This window comes from Microcebus murinus, chromosome 4, assembly GCF_040939455.1.
Source record: "Microcebus murinus isolate Inina chromosome 4, M.murinus_Inina_mat1.0, whole genome shotgun sequence".
Lineage (NCBI taxonomy): Eukaryota > Metazoa > Chordata > Mammalia > Primates > Cheirogaleidae > Microcebus > Microcebus murinus.
Window position 1 is genome coordinate 7,769,797 of NC_134107.1, and position 17,096 is coordinate 7,786,892.

The 17,096-nt window shown below is 43.4% G+C and overlaps 1 protein-coding gene across 5 annotated transcripts in view; it reads left to right on the forward strand.

Annotated features, from left to right (window-relative positions):
• Positions 1 to 3,811: 3,811 nt before the first annotated feature.
• The window catches only part of KDM2A (lysine demethylase 2A), a 125,489-nt gene continuing 112,204 nt past the window's right edge, over positions 3,812 to 17,096 (forward strand). Inside the window, exons 1-2 of one of the 5 annotated variants that reach the window (XM_012757555.3) lie at positions 3,812 to 4,625; positions 5,835 to 5,938. In XM_012757555.3, coding sequence (XP_012613009.1) covers positions 5,897 to 5,938 — 42 coding nt within the window. In that variant the 5' untranslated portion in view covers positions 3,812 to 4,625; positions 5,835 to 5,896. Of the gene's footprint in view, positions 4,626 to 5,813; positions 5,939 to 12,201; positions 12,320 to 17,096 lie in introns of those variants that run through there. The other 4 variants (XM_012757556.3, XM_012757554.3, XM_076001667.1 and 1 more) reach the window with 4 other exon arrangements.

Sequence of the window (17,096 nt, forward strand, 5' to 3'; positions counted from 1 at the left end):
AAGGAGAGAAGGATGGAAAGAAAGAGACCTCAGGAGGCAGATGATGAGAGAGAGGCGGCTGGGGGCAGGAAAGAGAGAAAAATGGACGGCAGAGACACCAGGGGCTGAGGACGTGAGGGAGACCAGGAGCTAGGAAAGGACAGAGAAGCTATGAATAAGTCAGTACTTAGCTTTATGTAAACGATTGCGAACCATGTGAAAGCTCTTTAATTTACTTAAACATGGAAGCATCTTTACTCAAAACTTTCCTTAAAACTAGAAGTCAGAAACATAGAAAATGTTCATAAATAGAGGCTATTATGTGCCAGACACTGAGCTTTAAGACATTATTCATTGCATCCTGAGAGTTTGATATTTTTCCCACTTTTAGACGAAAAAGTGAGGCTTTCATTAAGATCGAATGGCTAGTAGCCAGCAAAATAGCCCTTCAGTCCGGGATGCTGAAGCTTTTTAATCACTGGTTATGCTACCTCCTAGGGGGGTCTTCAAGACCAACTTCTCTATTTTGGCTTAGATCTACACTGTGTGGGACATCCTTACTTCCTCCTTAACATTTAAGGAGAAATTGGAAATAGTTTAACTTAGTTAACCAGATCACAGAGTTCTCTTCTCATGCCTTAAAGTCTCCTAAAAGAAGTGGGTGATCTGGATTTTGACTCACCATTTGTTGGGTCTTAGCTTTGCTCAGGAAGGCAGAGATTTGTTGATATCTTATTAAGGCATAGCTTATTTCAGGCAGGGACCCTCTTCTCAACAATTCTAGAAGGAATTTTTCTTTCCTTCTTCCCACATACCACTCTCCCCTTATCCCTGCAGCTGTAGTTGAAGTCATATAGTTCATAATTCTATTGGCCTTCTTGGGGAATCTCCCAAGTTCTATTCTCCTTGGACATGGCTCTTTCAGGGCAATGCAGTGAGCCTCACAGATCTGCCCTTGCCAATCAGAGCTACTCACAGTGATTGTGGGGGAATCACTAGCCATCTGCCTATTTCTTATCTCACCCTGCACATCTGCTTTGGAATATTAACAAAGCCTGCCTGGGGAGAAACCATTGTGTATATCTGTTTAAATGCCCCCTTCCTCCAAAGCAGACTAGTTAACAAATGGTTTTCAACTGGAAAAGAGCTGGCTGCAATCTGACAAACTTTGGTCTATTTGCAGTTCTGTTCAAAATGGGTACTACTATTATTGTTCTGGGGTTTTCTGGGTTTTTTTTTATTGTCCTAGGTTTTCCTCCCAGCATGCTAACCTGAGTTAAACTTGGAGGTAACTGTTTGCCAAAGGTGAGCATCTCAGTGCCTTGAGGGTTAATTACTTAAGGGGCTCTGGACCTTAAGAAAAATAGGGAGACCAAATTGAGTTACTGCTAGAGACCTCTCTCTCTCCTTGCCCCCAAGTATTCCTTGGGCTATAGGAACGAGTGGGAAGGAAATAAAGCTGTTTATTTTGCAAGCAGCAATGAGGCCAACCACTTACTTAATCTGACAGTGGCAAAAGTCTTTCTCTCCTTAGAAACAAAACAAGCTGCTAACTTTTTCTATACCTAGACAGAGAAAGATGCTTACGGGACCATATCTGGTTGCACCGATGTGAAAGACTGGTGCTTTTTAAATATATTTTATTATAGTCTGAAATATTTCAAAAAGCTTTAGATCTGATAGTTTTGGTGATTATCCTCTTTGTATCGGTGCTCCGTAAATTTAAGAAGTCTGAACAAAATTGTTATCAGAATAAACAATATTTTCCAGTGACCAGAATGCAATAGGATGATACCATACTGACAAACCTTTTCTGTTGTTTGACGTGTTTCAGTGGCAATTGCTGAGTGCTGTACCCTCTGTAGGAGCAATTATGCAAACTGTTTAACCTTTCTATACTTCAGTTGTCGGTCTTTAAAATGAATATAACTTTACCTGGCACTTCAGCTTGTCTCCTAAGGATGCTGTGAAACAAAGCAGAGAATGTCTGTAAAAACTCCCTAAGTTTGCATGTAGAAAAACCTTGTGTGGTAATAAATATCTTGCGTTTGTTTACGTAGCGCCTTTACCCTAGAGTTCAAACCTTGACGGAAATAGAAGGTATCATTATTTCAATTATCTTTCGCTAACGTCTTCCTAAAAGAGTTGAAAGCTGCTTATGCAGGTTACGTGATTCACTCCATGCCCTTCCTCTCTTCTTCATTCCCGCCTCCCAGGAATCAAGAGTTTGAAGAGTGGGAAACCAAGGCAGGCAGGGAGAAAAAGATTTGTCCGACACCATTCAGCAAGAGCGCAGTGAAGCCTATAGTGCCAACCCTGAGGTGTAACGCCCAAGCCACGGTCCTTTATGGGATTTATAATTTAAACGGGCCCCAAAGCAAGAGATTGGCTGGGGAAATGCCCGGATCGCGGTTGGGCTGCTCTCATGGCATTGCTCGGATACCTCTGGCCGGGCTCCGTCGACGTCCGGAGCCTGCCCGCTCGTCGGGCAGCTGTCGAGCCGCGGGAGCCCGTCCGTGGGCAGGGCAGGCGCAGCTCGGGCGGCCGCTGCCCCGTCGCTGACCCTCGCGCGAAGCTGCGCGCACCGAGAGGAGACATCTTCCCGGCCGGGCCTCCTGCGCCCGCCGCGGCCCAGGGCGGCGGGGTCGGTCCAGGGCCGGGGGCGCCCCGACTCGCGGGGGGCGGGGTCACATCCCACCCGGGCCGCCGGGGGCACCGGCGCTGCGGAAACCTGAGCGTGGCCGAGGAGCGGGGGCTTCCTGGGCCACCTCCCCGGGCGCCTCCGGCCCGCGGTGGGTGCGCCGGCCGCCGCCGCCCCCGGGCCGTCGCAGAGACCACTCCTGCGCCTGGTACCTGTGGACGCCCTTGTCAAGCGCCTGGAGCTCCCCGGGGGGAGCCGAGCCCAGGACAGACATGCTACTCTCGGTTCCTGCCCCTTCGGAGCAGCGAGGAGTGGGTGAGGCGGGGCCAGGCCGCTGCACCGAGGGGCCCCCCGAGCCGAGGGCGGATGGGCCCCGCGGTGGGGGCGCCGGGGCCTGCCCAGGGATGGCGGGCAGGTTGGCCTCGGCCCACTGGCCGGCGCGCGAGGGGAGGGCAGTTGGCGGGAATGCGACCCTTCCCCACGCCCTCTCCCCCTGGGCAGGCCTGAGCAGGGCGCCCAGGTCCGGCGGGCCCTGCCCAGCAGCCTGACCCCGGGAGACCCCGCTCTGAGGCGGGCAACGGCTGCCCTGGCCCAGGCCTCCCGGCCTTCAGGTTGTGTGACTGTGACGGGCCGCCTGGGACAGAGGGCGGTTGAAGGGGAAGGGGGCGCTTCTCCCCACTGCCGTGGGAGGGGGACTGTGCTTTGTGGGGGGTCGGGGGTCACCCCCCTCCCAGGAGAGGTGGGGGAGGGCGGCCGGCGCAGCTGGCCGCGAGGGGCGGGGTCACAGGCGAAGTGTGTCTGTGTGTGTATGCGTGTGTGTGAGCGAGGGTGTGCTGGGGGGAGGGCGCGCGCGGAGGAGGATCGGCGCCCTGCGCGCAGGCGCGAGGAGCCGGCCGGGCCCAAGCCCTGGAATAAGGCCGACGGGGAGCGGGGGCGGTAGGCCGGCGGGAGGGCGGGCAGGCTGACGCGCGGTGGGGAGGGGAGCCGCGTCGGCGTCTCGGGGCGCGGGCGATTCGAGGCCGACGCATCCGCGCGTGCGCGCGCTGGCGGTGTGTGCGCGTTAGAGGGGAGTGACGCGTGCGCGTTCACGTGCGCCCAGGAGAGCGGTAAGAAGCGAAGGCTGATTTGAAGGGGGGTGGGGAGTGGAGAGGCGAGCTGGAGGAGGGGGTGGGGAGGCGGCGCCTGCGCAGTGCGCCGCGGAGGAGCTGTGTGTATGTGAGAGTCTGACGGGTTCAAAATGGCGGCGGCTGCTTCAGCGGCTCCTCCTGTGTGAGGGAAACAACACCCCTCCCCGGCAGCGGCGGCGGCGGCGGCTGCGGCTCGCAGAGCACCTTCCCAGCGGCTGGGCCTGTCGCTGCTCTGTCTATCCTGGGCAGGGGGCGCTCCGGCAGGAGGGGCAACGCCAGGGGGCCCATCTCCCGGAATCCCTCCTCTGCGACTGGGGAGTAGCCGGGGGGCTCGTCCCGCAGAGCGGAGCCCGGGCTAAGGGGGAGACGCTAGGGGAGCCCGGGCCCCCATCCCGGCGCGCCGCGCCGCTCCCGCCCTCTCCGCCCCCCGGGGCCGGGGCCCGCGTTCCGGGGGGCCGGGGCGGTGCGGGGAGCATCGGGCCCGCCGGTCTCAGCTGATCGGCCGCCGCTCCCGAAGGCGGCCAGCGGCTGCTCGGCGAGGGCACGCGAGGAGGGCGCTCCCCGCGGCCCGGGCTGGCCCGGGGCTCGGGCTCGGGCTGGGGCTGCTGACCGCTGGCTCGGGGGAGGCGGGGGCGCCCTGGGCTCGGCGCCGAGGGTCGTGCTCCCCTCGCCTGACGCCTCCGACTCCCAGTCTCCAAAGCCAGAAGAGGAGGTTTGATTCAGCAACTGTTTCCTCTCTTTTCCGGGTCGCTCTGACCCTCTGTGGATGGGTTGGTCCACGGAAAAACCGAAGACGACGTTTGGGATTTAATTTTTCCTCTCAGCTTTTGGAATCTTTTACTTCTCACTTGGACAAGAACTCAAGAGCAAAATCTCCGGTGAGATTCCCCCTCCCCCCCTCATTTGGAAGTTTGGTTCACTGTGTTATCTAAAGACTTAATGTAAAGTTTCTATTTCTTGTTCCGATGGGGGAACCATTGAAACACCTTTCCCTGGGGGAGCCTGGCGAGATGCGCCGTTTTTCCTCTTCGGCCCTGGCTGCTCCAAGCCCGGGCTGTCCTCGTCCAGGGGGTGCAAACGCGGTTTCCCTCCCGACTTCGGGCCAGAGCTTCCTCCTGGAGGGCTCTGCCACGAACTGCTCTCACAAACTATGTCATCGGGTCCTCTGGTTCCCTCGTAGCAGTTTTGAAAGGATGCTGTTAACGTGGCTGTGATGTAGTTACAAAAAGGGGAGAATATCTGCGTTCCCAATGGAAGCCATTATCTATGAGAATATTTAGAAAAAACCTTTTCTTGGTGTTATGGATTGACCGCCGCGCCAACCGGTCTTTATTTAATTATGGAAAAGACGTATTTTACTTATATCCATAGATCGAATCGTTTATTTTATCACTTTATACGAAAAAAATCAGATGGAATTTTTGTCCCTGATTTGCAACTCTCAAATTTGTTTCAGAATTGTGCACATCTTGTGATGGGGTAGAGGGTAGGTTGGGAAATGAAAAGATCTGGGGAGTCTAGGAAAGGCGGCGATTGTGTTCGGCCTTAATGGAAGGATATGGGAAATTGTTTTGGAGTCTTTTCTTTAAATATTAATTTCTTGCCCTCTTTTTCTATAGGTAGTTTGCCTTTCTTTCCCTTAGTTTCTAATTACCGTTGAGAGAGAACTAATTTGGTTAGGATCTGGATTAGTACAGTGCCGCTTCACCTGGTCAGCTCTCTAGAGATAAAAGTCATAAAAGTCCTGGACGGTTTTTTTTTCTAATGCTGCCATGAAGGGGAGCCTTGGTAATTGTAATCCAGTGGAGAGAAACAAGTGGTGTGGTCCATCCACAAGGAACTGAAACCAACATCTCGTTTTGCTTAGGCCGCGGATAGTTGTGATGTGGTGATTAATGTTGAACATGACATGGATCCACTTGCCCAAGAGCAGAAGGGTCCCAAACTCATGAAGAGGAACCTGATTTCTCAAAGAGCTTTTATCACATATCTTAAATGCTTTTTTCTGTGAACAGAAAGTGTAAGTTTGAGAATGAGTTCTCATTTCTGCTTGTATCATTATTTAGTGTTGCAATCTGGTTCCTAAGGAGGAAGAGGAAGGCAGCCCTGGAGTGGTTTCTTTACAGTAATTTCAACAGAAGAGAGAGAGATGGAACCCGAAGAAGAAAGGATTCGTTACAGCCAGAGATTGGTTAGTATATTCTTTCTGTCTCTCTTCCCTCCCCCTACCCGAATTTTGAAGTAAAATAACTATTTTGTTTCCATTTGTGAACATACTGTGATTAAAACTTTTCAGGTGACTTCTGTGCACTAAAGGAGGTTTTTTGGGGGGGGAGGTATGTTAATATCTCATTTGGTTTATGGCCAAGCAGTTAGAGCCTTAATATTCATCCTGTTTGGAAATGGAGTTGTATGTAGCCTTTAGCTTTTATAGAAACAATTGTAAATCAAAGGATTTTGTAGATTATAATGTGACAAGGATTTTTAATTTTACAATACTGACATTGTAATCTACTTGATTAAATTAGATTAGAAAATAAATTTTCGGGGCAAAACTGAGGAAGGATAGTTTTACATAATTTTTTAAGATTATGTTCTGCCAGAATTTGTGACTTTGAGCTGGGAGTAGAACTATGAATTATTTTCTTCTGTTTTACAAATTAACACTTTGGTAGATTTGGAGGGTTGTTAGGGGGATTGATTGAGGAAAGGTAGGTAGAATACTGAATGCTGATAAAGTTCTGTATTTTGTATTTTGGGAGGAATGTATGAGATTTTGTTGAAAGAAATTTTAGTCATGATATGAAGGAATTAGCTTGTGTGTGCATATGAATACTTGCTCCCTTAAGCCTACTTTCCTATCAGGTTTTCCTTATTGGAGTTTAAGAATTTGATTTTTGTTTTCTTTAGTGCAAGAGAACTTTATTAATATTCTTACCATATATTAATTTCAAAAATTTGAATTTTTGTTTGTAGAATGGGGTATGAGGAAAGTCACAGAATTGTATGTAGTATGTGAAATTTGCTGAACTGAAAGACTTAAAAAGATTACTAAAGGAATTTATGGTGGTTTTATTTGGCTCTGTGTTTTAGACTGAGTGTGGAGGAAAAAAGAATGGTTCTTTAATCCATTTTTTGATGATCCCTATTCTTTTTCTTTTTGAGAAAAGACTCTTTTTTTTTTTTTTTTTTTTTTTAATGTGATTGCTGAAAAGGTTTGGTATATATTGGCAGGTGTATCCATCAGGCGTGTATTCTGGTGAGCCTTATTTCAGAGATTTGCCTTTTCCCAATTCATGTGTTGAGATAATAATTCTTTATGTCTAACTTTTAGAAATTAAGTGTACCGGTGGAATTTTGTATGTTTAAGATTTATTTTTGTTTTGACATTTCTTGAATCAAACTTTTGTTTGGGAACAGAAAAGGAGAGGACGCTGCAGAATTCCCTCCCCAGGTAGTTACTGCTATATGGAATTCATTTTTATCATGTCATGCTGTTAGGTAGATCTTGCAGTCCACTCTTTAAAGGAAGAGCCTTTAAGCTAGCAAAACTTTTGACATTTTTTAACAACGTAGAGGTATAATGGTTAGATCCAGGGACTCTGACTTTTGTACTGGTAAGATTTTTCTTTTTTTTTTTTAATTGTAAGGTGATTACTACCTGTTGCACACATTAACCATTTCCTTATCTAGGATATTTTTTCTTTTTGTTAATGTGCTAATGTAGCAGCATTGTGTAAGAGGTTACATCATATATTTTGGGGGATTTTTCTTTCTTTTTTTTTTGAGTCAGAGTCTTACTCTGTTGCCTGGACTAGAGTGCCGTGGCGTAAACCTAGCTCACAGCAACCTCAAACTCCTGGGCTCAAGCAATCCTGCCTCAGCTTCCCGAGTAGCTGGGACTACAGGCATGCGCCACCATGCCAGGCTAATTTTTTCTATACATTTTTAGTTGGCCAATTAATTTCTTTCTATTTATAGTAGAGATGGGGTCTCGCTCTTGCTCAGGCTGGTTTTGAACTCCTGACCTTGGGTGATCCACCTGGCTCGGCCTCCCAGAGTACTAGGATTACAGGCCTGAGCCACCGCGCCCGGCCTGGGGGATCTTTCTCACTTAGAATTTTGAGTAATAATTTTGAAGTTTATGGTGATGGTTGTCTGTTTTCCTTTCTAAGATTACATGACAAAATTAATCTCGAGACATAATTATATCTCAGTCACTTCTGTAACGTAACTTTTGATTTGAAAGCATGTTGGTAGATTATTTGAGTGGCAGTCTGCTTATCAAACTTTTACTGTCTCTGTCTTTGTGATGAGTGCTCATATTACAGAATCCTTATTAATTAAGTTAGGTCTTATTAGAGTAGTTTTAAGACTAACATAATGGCAGAGTGAGGAATTCCCATGGAAAGAAAATACTGAGAAGCATTTTTCCATTTTTCCTTGTCCTTAAAGTGTTATGTTCATTTTTATAGTATTTAACTAGTGTATGTATATGTGTGTATACATACATATGTGTACACAGACATACACACATATATATTTTAGCACTGTCTGTCTTTAAAGTATAGAACTTTTGTTTTGCAGTAATTGGCCATGAATCATAAAAGTTTGAAAGAGAGACAAAATGACAGGTTTATTAATTTGGCTTAATGTGACAATTTTGTGTGGTCCCATACAATATATATTTGTCGAATTGAATCAGTACGTTGCGTTATAGTGTTATTGACTGTTACATTCATGCTGTATTGGGGATAAAACCTATATGACCATCCCTTTGTGACATACCTTCAAAATAGCCTCTTGGGAGAAAAACCATAGTACCAGTATTAAAAGTCTGAGTCTAAAGTTATCTTGAGACCAGAATGAGTTTTTTGTATTTTGGACCCTTTACCTATCTTTAAAAAAAGTTGTATTCTTAGTAATAAGGACTTCATGACTTTTGTAATGTAGCTATTTTACACACACAGCTGAATTTGGTAAAGCACATTTTGATACATTTATGTCTTTTTGACAAGTCATTTTTTAAAAATCAGAAATATCTAGTTTAAAAAAATTCTTTTGTGAAACTTTTTTACCCATGTGGAAAAGAAATGTACCTTTGAAGATGGTATGTATGTGTAGATTTGGGGCATAAGCTCTACTTTCTGGATCTAGAATATTTAGTTTGAAGTGTTGGAGTTGAACAGCTAGAAAATGACAAGGGTGAGTAAACAATGTTTGGCTTTTCTTAGGCAAGACTTAAATTCTTTTTTTAATGAAAATATTAGTATTTTCATGTATAGATTTCTAGAACAAAGCCAGATCTCCAAGGCCAGTTTATTTATTTATATATTTTTTGAGACAGAGTCTCACTTTGTTGCCCAGGCTAGGGTGAGTGCCTTGGCTTCAGTCTAGCTCACAGCAACCTCAAACTCCTGGGCTCAAGCAATCCTGCTGCCTCAGCCTCCCAAGTAGCTGGGACTACAGGCATGTGCCACCATGCCCGGCTAATTTTTTCTATATATATATTAGTAGCCCCATTAATTTCTTTCTATTTATAGTAGAGACCGGGTCTCGCTCTTGCTCAGGCTGGTTTTGAACTCCTGACCTCGAGCAATCTGTCTGCCTTGGCCTCCCAGCGCCCGGCCTCCAAGGCCAGTTTATATACCTGAGGAGGTACTCAAGTGGGAAGGATAGAAGCTTCCTTTTGGTGATGGGGTGGGTATGTGGTTGTCTTGAGGTAAAGATGATTTCTGTATTTCTAATGAATTTAGATGTAGGGCCTTATTGAAAAACATTGGCAGATACTAAGGACAGAAATTTTTTTCTACATTTGGTTTCAAGAGCCAAAATGTTGCAGTAGTTTTAGGTTTTTATCACTATCCATATATATTTAAGTATTCATTTATTGGGAATGCTCAGCATAATATCTTACAGGTTTTTTTTTGTTTGTTTTTTTTTAAGAGACAAGCTCTTGCTCTATCACCCAGGCTGGAGTGTTATGATAATAGCTCACTGCAGCCTCCAACTCCTGGGCTCAAGCAATCTTCCTGCCTCAGCCTCCTGAGTAGCTGGGACTACACACGTGTGCTATCATGCCTGGCTAATTTTTCTATTTTTTGTATAGATGGGATATGGCTCTTGCTCAGGCTGGTCTCAAACTCCTGGCCTCAAGAGATCCTTCCACCGTGACACCTCCCAAAGTGCTATGATTACAGGCCACTAGACCTAGCTTAAGATTTCTACACTGTGTAGTGTGATGACTTTCAGTTTTGATTTGGAACTTTTTCCATATTGATTGGAAAAGATTACCTTTGTTACATATTTCAATATACTGGATTATAGTGTCTTCCTCCAAGCTGTATAGTATATTGCATATATAGTAGTTACCTTTAGTATGGGAAAAATTCACTAGCCCCTGCTACAAGCAATTGCAGAAACAAGTGAACCCTCAGATCAATGTAAAAGAGAGTGAAGACAATACACTTCAGAGTAAAAGGGGTTATATAACCTAAATATTTTTTTCTCTCAAATCTACCTAAGCCTGGTGGTGGTAACTGAAGGAGGAGATGTTGATTTACTTGCGAATTTCATTTGCTTGTCAATCTTGATAATGAGATTAAGAGATTTTCTAAAGGATATGATTATACTATCCTTCAATCCTGTTAATATGCCTTACATATAATTCTCTTTGAAACAGCTAAATCATTTGTCTTTTGCAAGGAACTAGAGGTACTGAAACCCTGGTAATATTCTCACCTTTTGGTTATCCTTGAAATTATCTCCCCAAATTCAGCAGCAATTACTAGATTATCCCTTTTATAAACATGTCCACTTGGAATGACTGCACTCGAAAGTCTGTCTGATCAGGAATGGACTAGAAAAAGTAGAATACTTATTTTAAACTTTTTTTTTAGCATGAAAGTATTATTGTTAACAACTAGAAAAAATTATAGGTGGTTTAAATTAACTTGTTGAATTAGTTTATTTATAATTATTTTGTGAGATTTAGCCTTCAGTCTGTGTTGATAGAGGAGTACACTATTCTGATTGTTGCAGCCTCCTTCCTAATGATGTAGGAAAAACTTATTCATTTTTGGGTGATTCAGAATGCATATAATGAGGATTTTTTTATTTTTATATTATTATTTTTTATTTTTTTTACTAATTTTTTATTCTTACATATCAGTCTTCCACAGTAAGCTGTATTTTGGGCACCTAGAATGAGGACTGTATTTAAGCCCTGTCACTTTCTTTTGTTTTATTTTGCTGAGTACTAATCACTGTTGTAGTTTGTGTGTAGCTCTCCACTAGAATGTAAGCTCCTTGAGAGTTTGGACTTTGTTGTATACTAGATGCTTCAAACAGCGCCTGACACATAGCAGGTGCTCAATAAGTATTTGTTGATATGGTTGAAAGCCCTGATACATACTTTTCTTTGCTGCCAGTTTTCTTGAATGCTAGGAATAGGCCACTAAAGTGGAAGAGAGTTTGGTATACAGGAATGAGCAAGACAATCTGGATATTGGCTCTTGCAGTGTAGATAAGAACCAGAAGGTCTAAGCTATAACAAATAACTTAGCACATATTACACATGAACACATTTATGGTATTTGGACCATTAGAACAAACAAGACAATGTCTAGTTGACTTTAAAAGTTTGGTCTGAATTTTATGTTATGTATTATAATATTATGTTATAACATATATAACAATATTATGTTATCAGATCTTGGCCATTAATTTAAGGTGATATATGTACAGTATAGCATTCAGAGGGACATACATTCTTTATGTCCTTTTATATTTTTCTTCTTGAGAGATGGCCATTCTTAATCAGGTTTCATTAATATTGTGTTTATCTCATTTTTGGAATAATGCTTTATTTTTGCATTGTTAAAATTCAATAAACATTTATTATGTGCCAGATACTAGGCTAGGTTTTTTCATACATATATTACCTTATTTAATCTTCAAAACAAGGTAGGTGGTGTAGTTTTAAACCTTAAGGTTTTTATTATAGAAATGGAGGGAGGCTCAGGGAGAGGTTATGACTTGCCCCAGGTCACAGAATTGGTTAAGGATGGAACCAGACCTTGAACTCAGGTGGCCTGATTCCAAACCCCATGTTTCTTCTCTCACACCATCCTCTCTCTCTTGTGTATTTCAAACAGAAAGTAAAAGGATACCCACTATTACTATAGTAAGTTGTAGACTGGGTACCTTCTCTTTTTTTGAGGCTACTTTAAAACTTACTTCCCTAACAGCTGTCTGCCTAACATCCTAAATGAGATAGTTACAAATATTTGATAGTTACTGTCTGATCACATTTTTAAAAAATTGGCACACTTTTTGTGATTGAATTTATTGTATTTGATCTATTAAAACAGTAGTATTATGCAGTTTATGTGTATATCAAGCCTTTTATTTATGCATGTCACTCATATCCTTGTTTTCTGTTTTAAATTTTAGGTTCTTGGGGGTTTTCTCTGTGAGTACTTGGTAAAAACTTAAACCCTAAAGATAAAAGGCAGCAAATAGTGACCAAACGAATTGTTTTGGCAAATACAGTGGTGAAGGCCTCCTTCAGGTAGGTAGAGAGGAGGAGGGAAGAGGGTGGCCTTTCAGTTGGTATAGACAGCATAAGCTTTATACTACTATAAGGCCTATTTTGTAGATATCTGATAGATTAGTAGGGCTAAAGTGGTTTGTTTTGGGAGGCACTATTGATAATGTTGTGAAGAAATTTTAAACAACTTTGAAAGCTAGGTATGGACAATAGAGAGCCATTAGAGGTTGTAGCTTGGTCTTTCCCATTCCCATTCCTTTTCCCTTTCCCTTTCCATTTCCATTTCCCTTCTTCTTCTTCTTCTTCTTTTTTTTTTTTTTTTTAAAGAAATGAGGGTCTTACTATGTTGCCTAGACTGTACTGGAACTCCTGGGTGAAGTGATCTCTTGCCTCAGTGTCCTGAGTAGCACGTGGGTTTTTGTTTGTTTGTTTGTTTGTTTGTTTGTTTTAATAGAACAGTGATTTGGTCAAAATGGTATTTTAGGAGTAATATTTCTGTCATTTTAGGTCAGGAGAATATCTAGAAGAGTATGGAAAATAGGTTACCTTTTGAGATGATGGGTACCCTGAACTCAAGGCAATGGTCCTTAAAGTATGGTTCCTTCATCAGTAGCATCAACATTATCTGGGTATCTGGAAACATGCCCCACCCCAAACTTACTGAATCAGAAACTCTGGGGTCATGGCCCAGCAATCTGTGTTTTAACAAATCAGGTGATTCTGATGCAGGAGAAAGTTTGAGAACCACAGCTCTGGAGTGCAGGTAGTAGAAATGCAAAGGAAGGAGATAGAAGCAAGACACATTGGCAGTGAAAAACTGACAGAACGTGGTGACTATGGGATAGCAGCATGTTATGATAGTAAACAGTGCTTTGTTAGTGCTTTTTTTTGTTTTTTGTTTTTTTTTTGAGACAGAGTCTCACTTTGTTGCCCAGGCTAGAGTGAGTGCCGTGGCGTCAGCCTAGCTCACAGCAACCTCAAACTCCTGGCTCAAGCAATCCTCCTGCCTCAGCCTCCCAAGTAGCTGGGACTACAGGCATTCGCCACCATGCCCGGCTAATTTTTTTTGTATATATTAGTTGGCCAATTAATTTCTTTCTATTTATAGTAGAGACGGGGTCTCGCTCTTGCTCAGGCTGGTTTCGAACTCCTGACCTCGAGCAATCCGCCCGCCTCGGCCTCCCAGAGAGCTAGGATTACAGGCGTGAGCCACCGGGCCCGGCCTTTGTTAGTGCTTTATTCTAGTATTGACTCTACTACTAACTGTAGTTCTTTGTTTTTGCTTTTATTTACTTATTTATTTATTTTTGAGACAGAGTCTCGCTTTGTTGCCCAGGCTAGGGTGAGTGCCATGGCGTCAGCCTAGCTCACAGCAACCTCAAACTCCTGGCCTCAAGTGATCCCACTGCCTCAGCCTCCTGAGTAGCTGGGACTACAGGCATGCGCCACCATACCCGGCTCATTTTTTCTATATATATTAGGTGGCCAATTAATTTGTTTTTATTTATAGTAGAGACGGGGTCTCACTCTTGCTCAGGCTGGTTTTGAACTCCTGACCTCAAGCAGTCCGCCCGCCTCAGCCTCCCAGAGTGCTAGGATCACAGGCGTGAGCCACGGCGCCCAGCCTGCTTTTATTTTTTTGAGACGAGGTCTCACTCTGTCTCCTGGGCTGGAGTGTGGTGGCCTCATCATAGCTCACTGCAACCTTAAACTCCTAGGCTCAGGTGATCCTCCTGCTTCAGCTTCCGGAGTAGCTGGGACTATAGGCGCATGTCACCACACCTGGCTAATTTTTCTATTTTTTGTAGAGATGGGGCCTCACTATTGCCCAGGCTGGTCTTGAACTCCTGGCTTCAGCTTATCCTCCCACCTTGACCTCCCACAATGCTAAGATTATAGGTGTGAACCACTGTGCATGGCCCACAGATTTTCTTATTATTTCTTTTAACATATTCTAAGATCGCTTTATTTTAGTAACCTAAGTAAGCATTCACTGTCTTGAGATCAATAATTAAGTTATAGCAAAAGATTTCCTTTTGATGTTCTCTTTGAAGGATAGGGAAATGAGATAAAAGCTGTGGTGCTAATGTGAGCAAATATTGAAATAATCTGAATTGCCCTGTAGCTGAATACCCCATGATCGTTCCTGAGAAATTACTTCATGAGCTGCTTGTGGCCCTCAGCCTTAATCTATCTCTTTATATTCCTGGATCATAGAGGTTAGGAACTTTTTATGTGTCAGGGCAGTAATCTGGCTAACCAATTCTTGTTTCTGACAGTGACTTCAAGAAAATGTATATTTATAAATGTAGTGATCATTTTACAGTACTTTTAGAGTTTCCAAAGTACTTCTCTGTCTCTTGTGTCCTTTTATCATCTTAGTCTTTTGATCATCACAGTTCTTAGGATTGCCAGAAATTGTGGATGATGCTATCATGTTGCACAATCCCAAAAATACCATTTATATATCTTAATCTATGTGAAAGATGCCCTTGGAGTTCTGAAGTACACAGCCTGCGTCACTGTACAAGGTGGACCTTTTTGGGGGGGAATAAGGTAACAAAAAGTTACATTGTATATTTGAAACGGGGGAAAAGCCCAATTAGATGGATAATAGCACTTTTTTTTTTTTTTTTAAAGGAGACAACATCTTGCTCTCAAGGCTGATTCTTGAATGTCTGGGTGCACATGATCCTCCTGCTTCAGCCTCCCAAAATGCTAGGATTACAGGCATGAGTCACTGTGCCTGGCCATTAGTATACATTAATTAAATGTATACTGTGTGCTTGGTACTGGCACCTTCCATATGTTACTAATTCTCAACAACTCTTGAGATAGGTTCTGTGATTCCTATTTTACAGGTTTGCAAATAGATGCATCGTGCAGTTAAGTAACTTGTCCCAGGTTATCCGCCTAAGAAGAGACAGAGTCAGGATTCAAAGTAGACAGACTGGTTCCAGAATGTACTAAGCTATATTGTTTGTTGCCTCTTTGCCTTTTTGGAGCACAGTTTGTAAATGTTTTGCTGATGAATTTAGCCCGTTTTCCAAGTTGTCTTTTCTTATTCAGGAGATTCACTTAAACAAATGTTTGTTAAGTGCTTACATTGTGCTAAGTATTTTACTTGGGTCTTATGTTTTTTTAGAACTTCCATATACAGTGGTTTTAGATAATATAGAGGGCTGTGAAGAAATTATGAAGATGATGAGATACTTGAAGGTTGGGGATCACTCCTTGAGATTGGTGATAAGTGAAAGGCTTCTTGAGAATATGGCATTTTGTACTGAGACCTGAGTGGTGAATAGTCAGTTCTTGTGACATTCAAAGGCTCAGAGGACCAGATCTGGGTCAAGAGAATTCTAGGTGGAGGGACCAGTTAATGCAAAACCCTAAGGTCGGAATGAGACAGTATTACTGAGCATTTAACCACGTGTCAGATACCATGCAAGGCTTTTGGGATATAGTAATGAATAAGGTAGGCATAGTCCTTCTGTCATAGAGCTTCCAGTCTGGTGGGAAAGTCAGGCATTAAACAAATGCTAGTAATGTTAATTTTAGTTACACAATGGGCTGCAAAATTAAATACAGGATGCAGTGAGAGTGTATAATAGGGTGACCTAATCTAGACTTCATTAGTGAGTAGAGATATCAGAAACACTTTTCCTGAGAAAGGCTTTAAAGCTGAGACCTGAAGGGTGAGTAGGAGGTAACTAGGCAAAGAGGAGGAGTGATTAGTGTATGTAAAACCCCCAAGGTTGGAAAGAATTTGATGTTCTTGAGAAACCTACCATACCAACCAACCAAAATACAAAAAAGGCCAGTGTAACTGGACAGACACAAGAGATGTCACTACATTTATGAATATATATTCTTTTTGTGGTGTCACTGTCAGAAATAAGAATTGGTTGAGTGGAAGAGTGACACAGTAGTTAGGGCTCAGGTCAAATAGGGTGTTATCCTGAAGACATTGGGAAGGCAGAAGCTCAGCAGAGGAGTAATATGTTTGGAGTAATATCAGTGGCTGTGGTGTAGAGAAAGGGTCAGGGCCGGGTGCGGTGGCTCATGCCTGTAATCCTAGCACTTTGAGAGGCCAAAGTGGGAGGATCGCTTGAGGCCAGGAGTTCATGATCAACCTGAGCAACATAGTGAGACCTTATCTACAAAAAAAAAGTTTAAAAAGGCTTGAGTGTACTGAGGACAGAAATTTCCATTGGATTTGGTGACACAGAGGTTATTGGTGCTCTAAAATGGGTTTTTCAGTGGCATTTGGGGCAGAAGACAATCTTCAAAATAAATGTGAGATTAAACAGGGACACTGAGTACAGAGATGTTTAAAGAAGTTTGGCTGTGAAGGGAGAAAAGGAGCAAGTTGTAGCTAAAGGTTAACAGTGTAGGTTCCAGAGAAGTCTCTCTTTGTGTTTGTTTTGTTTTATGATGGGAGAGACCACTTCATTTTTGGTAAGGGCATTATCAAGTATACTTCTCTCTGTTATCACCCATATTCAATCTGTGGCTAAGAGCTGATGAATTTTTTTTAATAGTTTTTTTTTTTTTTTTGAGACAGAGTCTCGCTTTGTTGCCCAGGCTAGAGTGAGTGCCATGGCGTCAGCCTAGCTCATAGCAACCTCAAACTCTTGGCTCAAGCAATCCTCCTGCCTCAGCCTCCCGAGTAGCTGGGACTACAGGCATTCGCCACCATGCCCGGCTAATTTTTTGTATATATATTAGTTGGCCAATTAATTTCTTTCTATTTTATAGTAGAGACGGGGTCTCGCTCTTGCTCAGGCTGGTTTCGAAC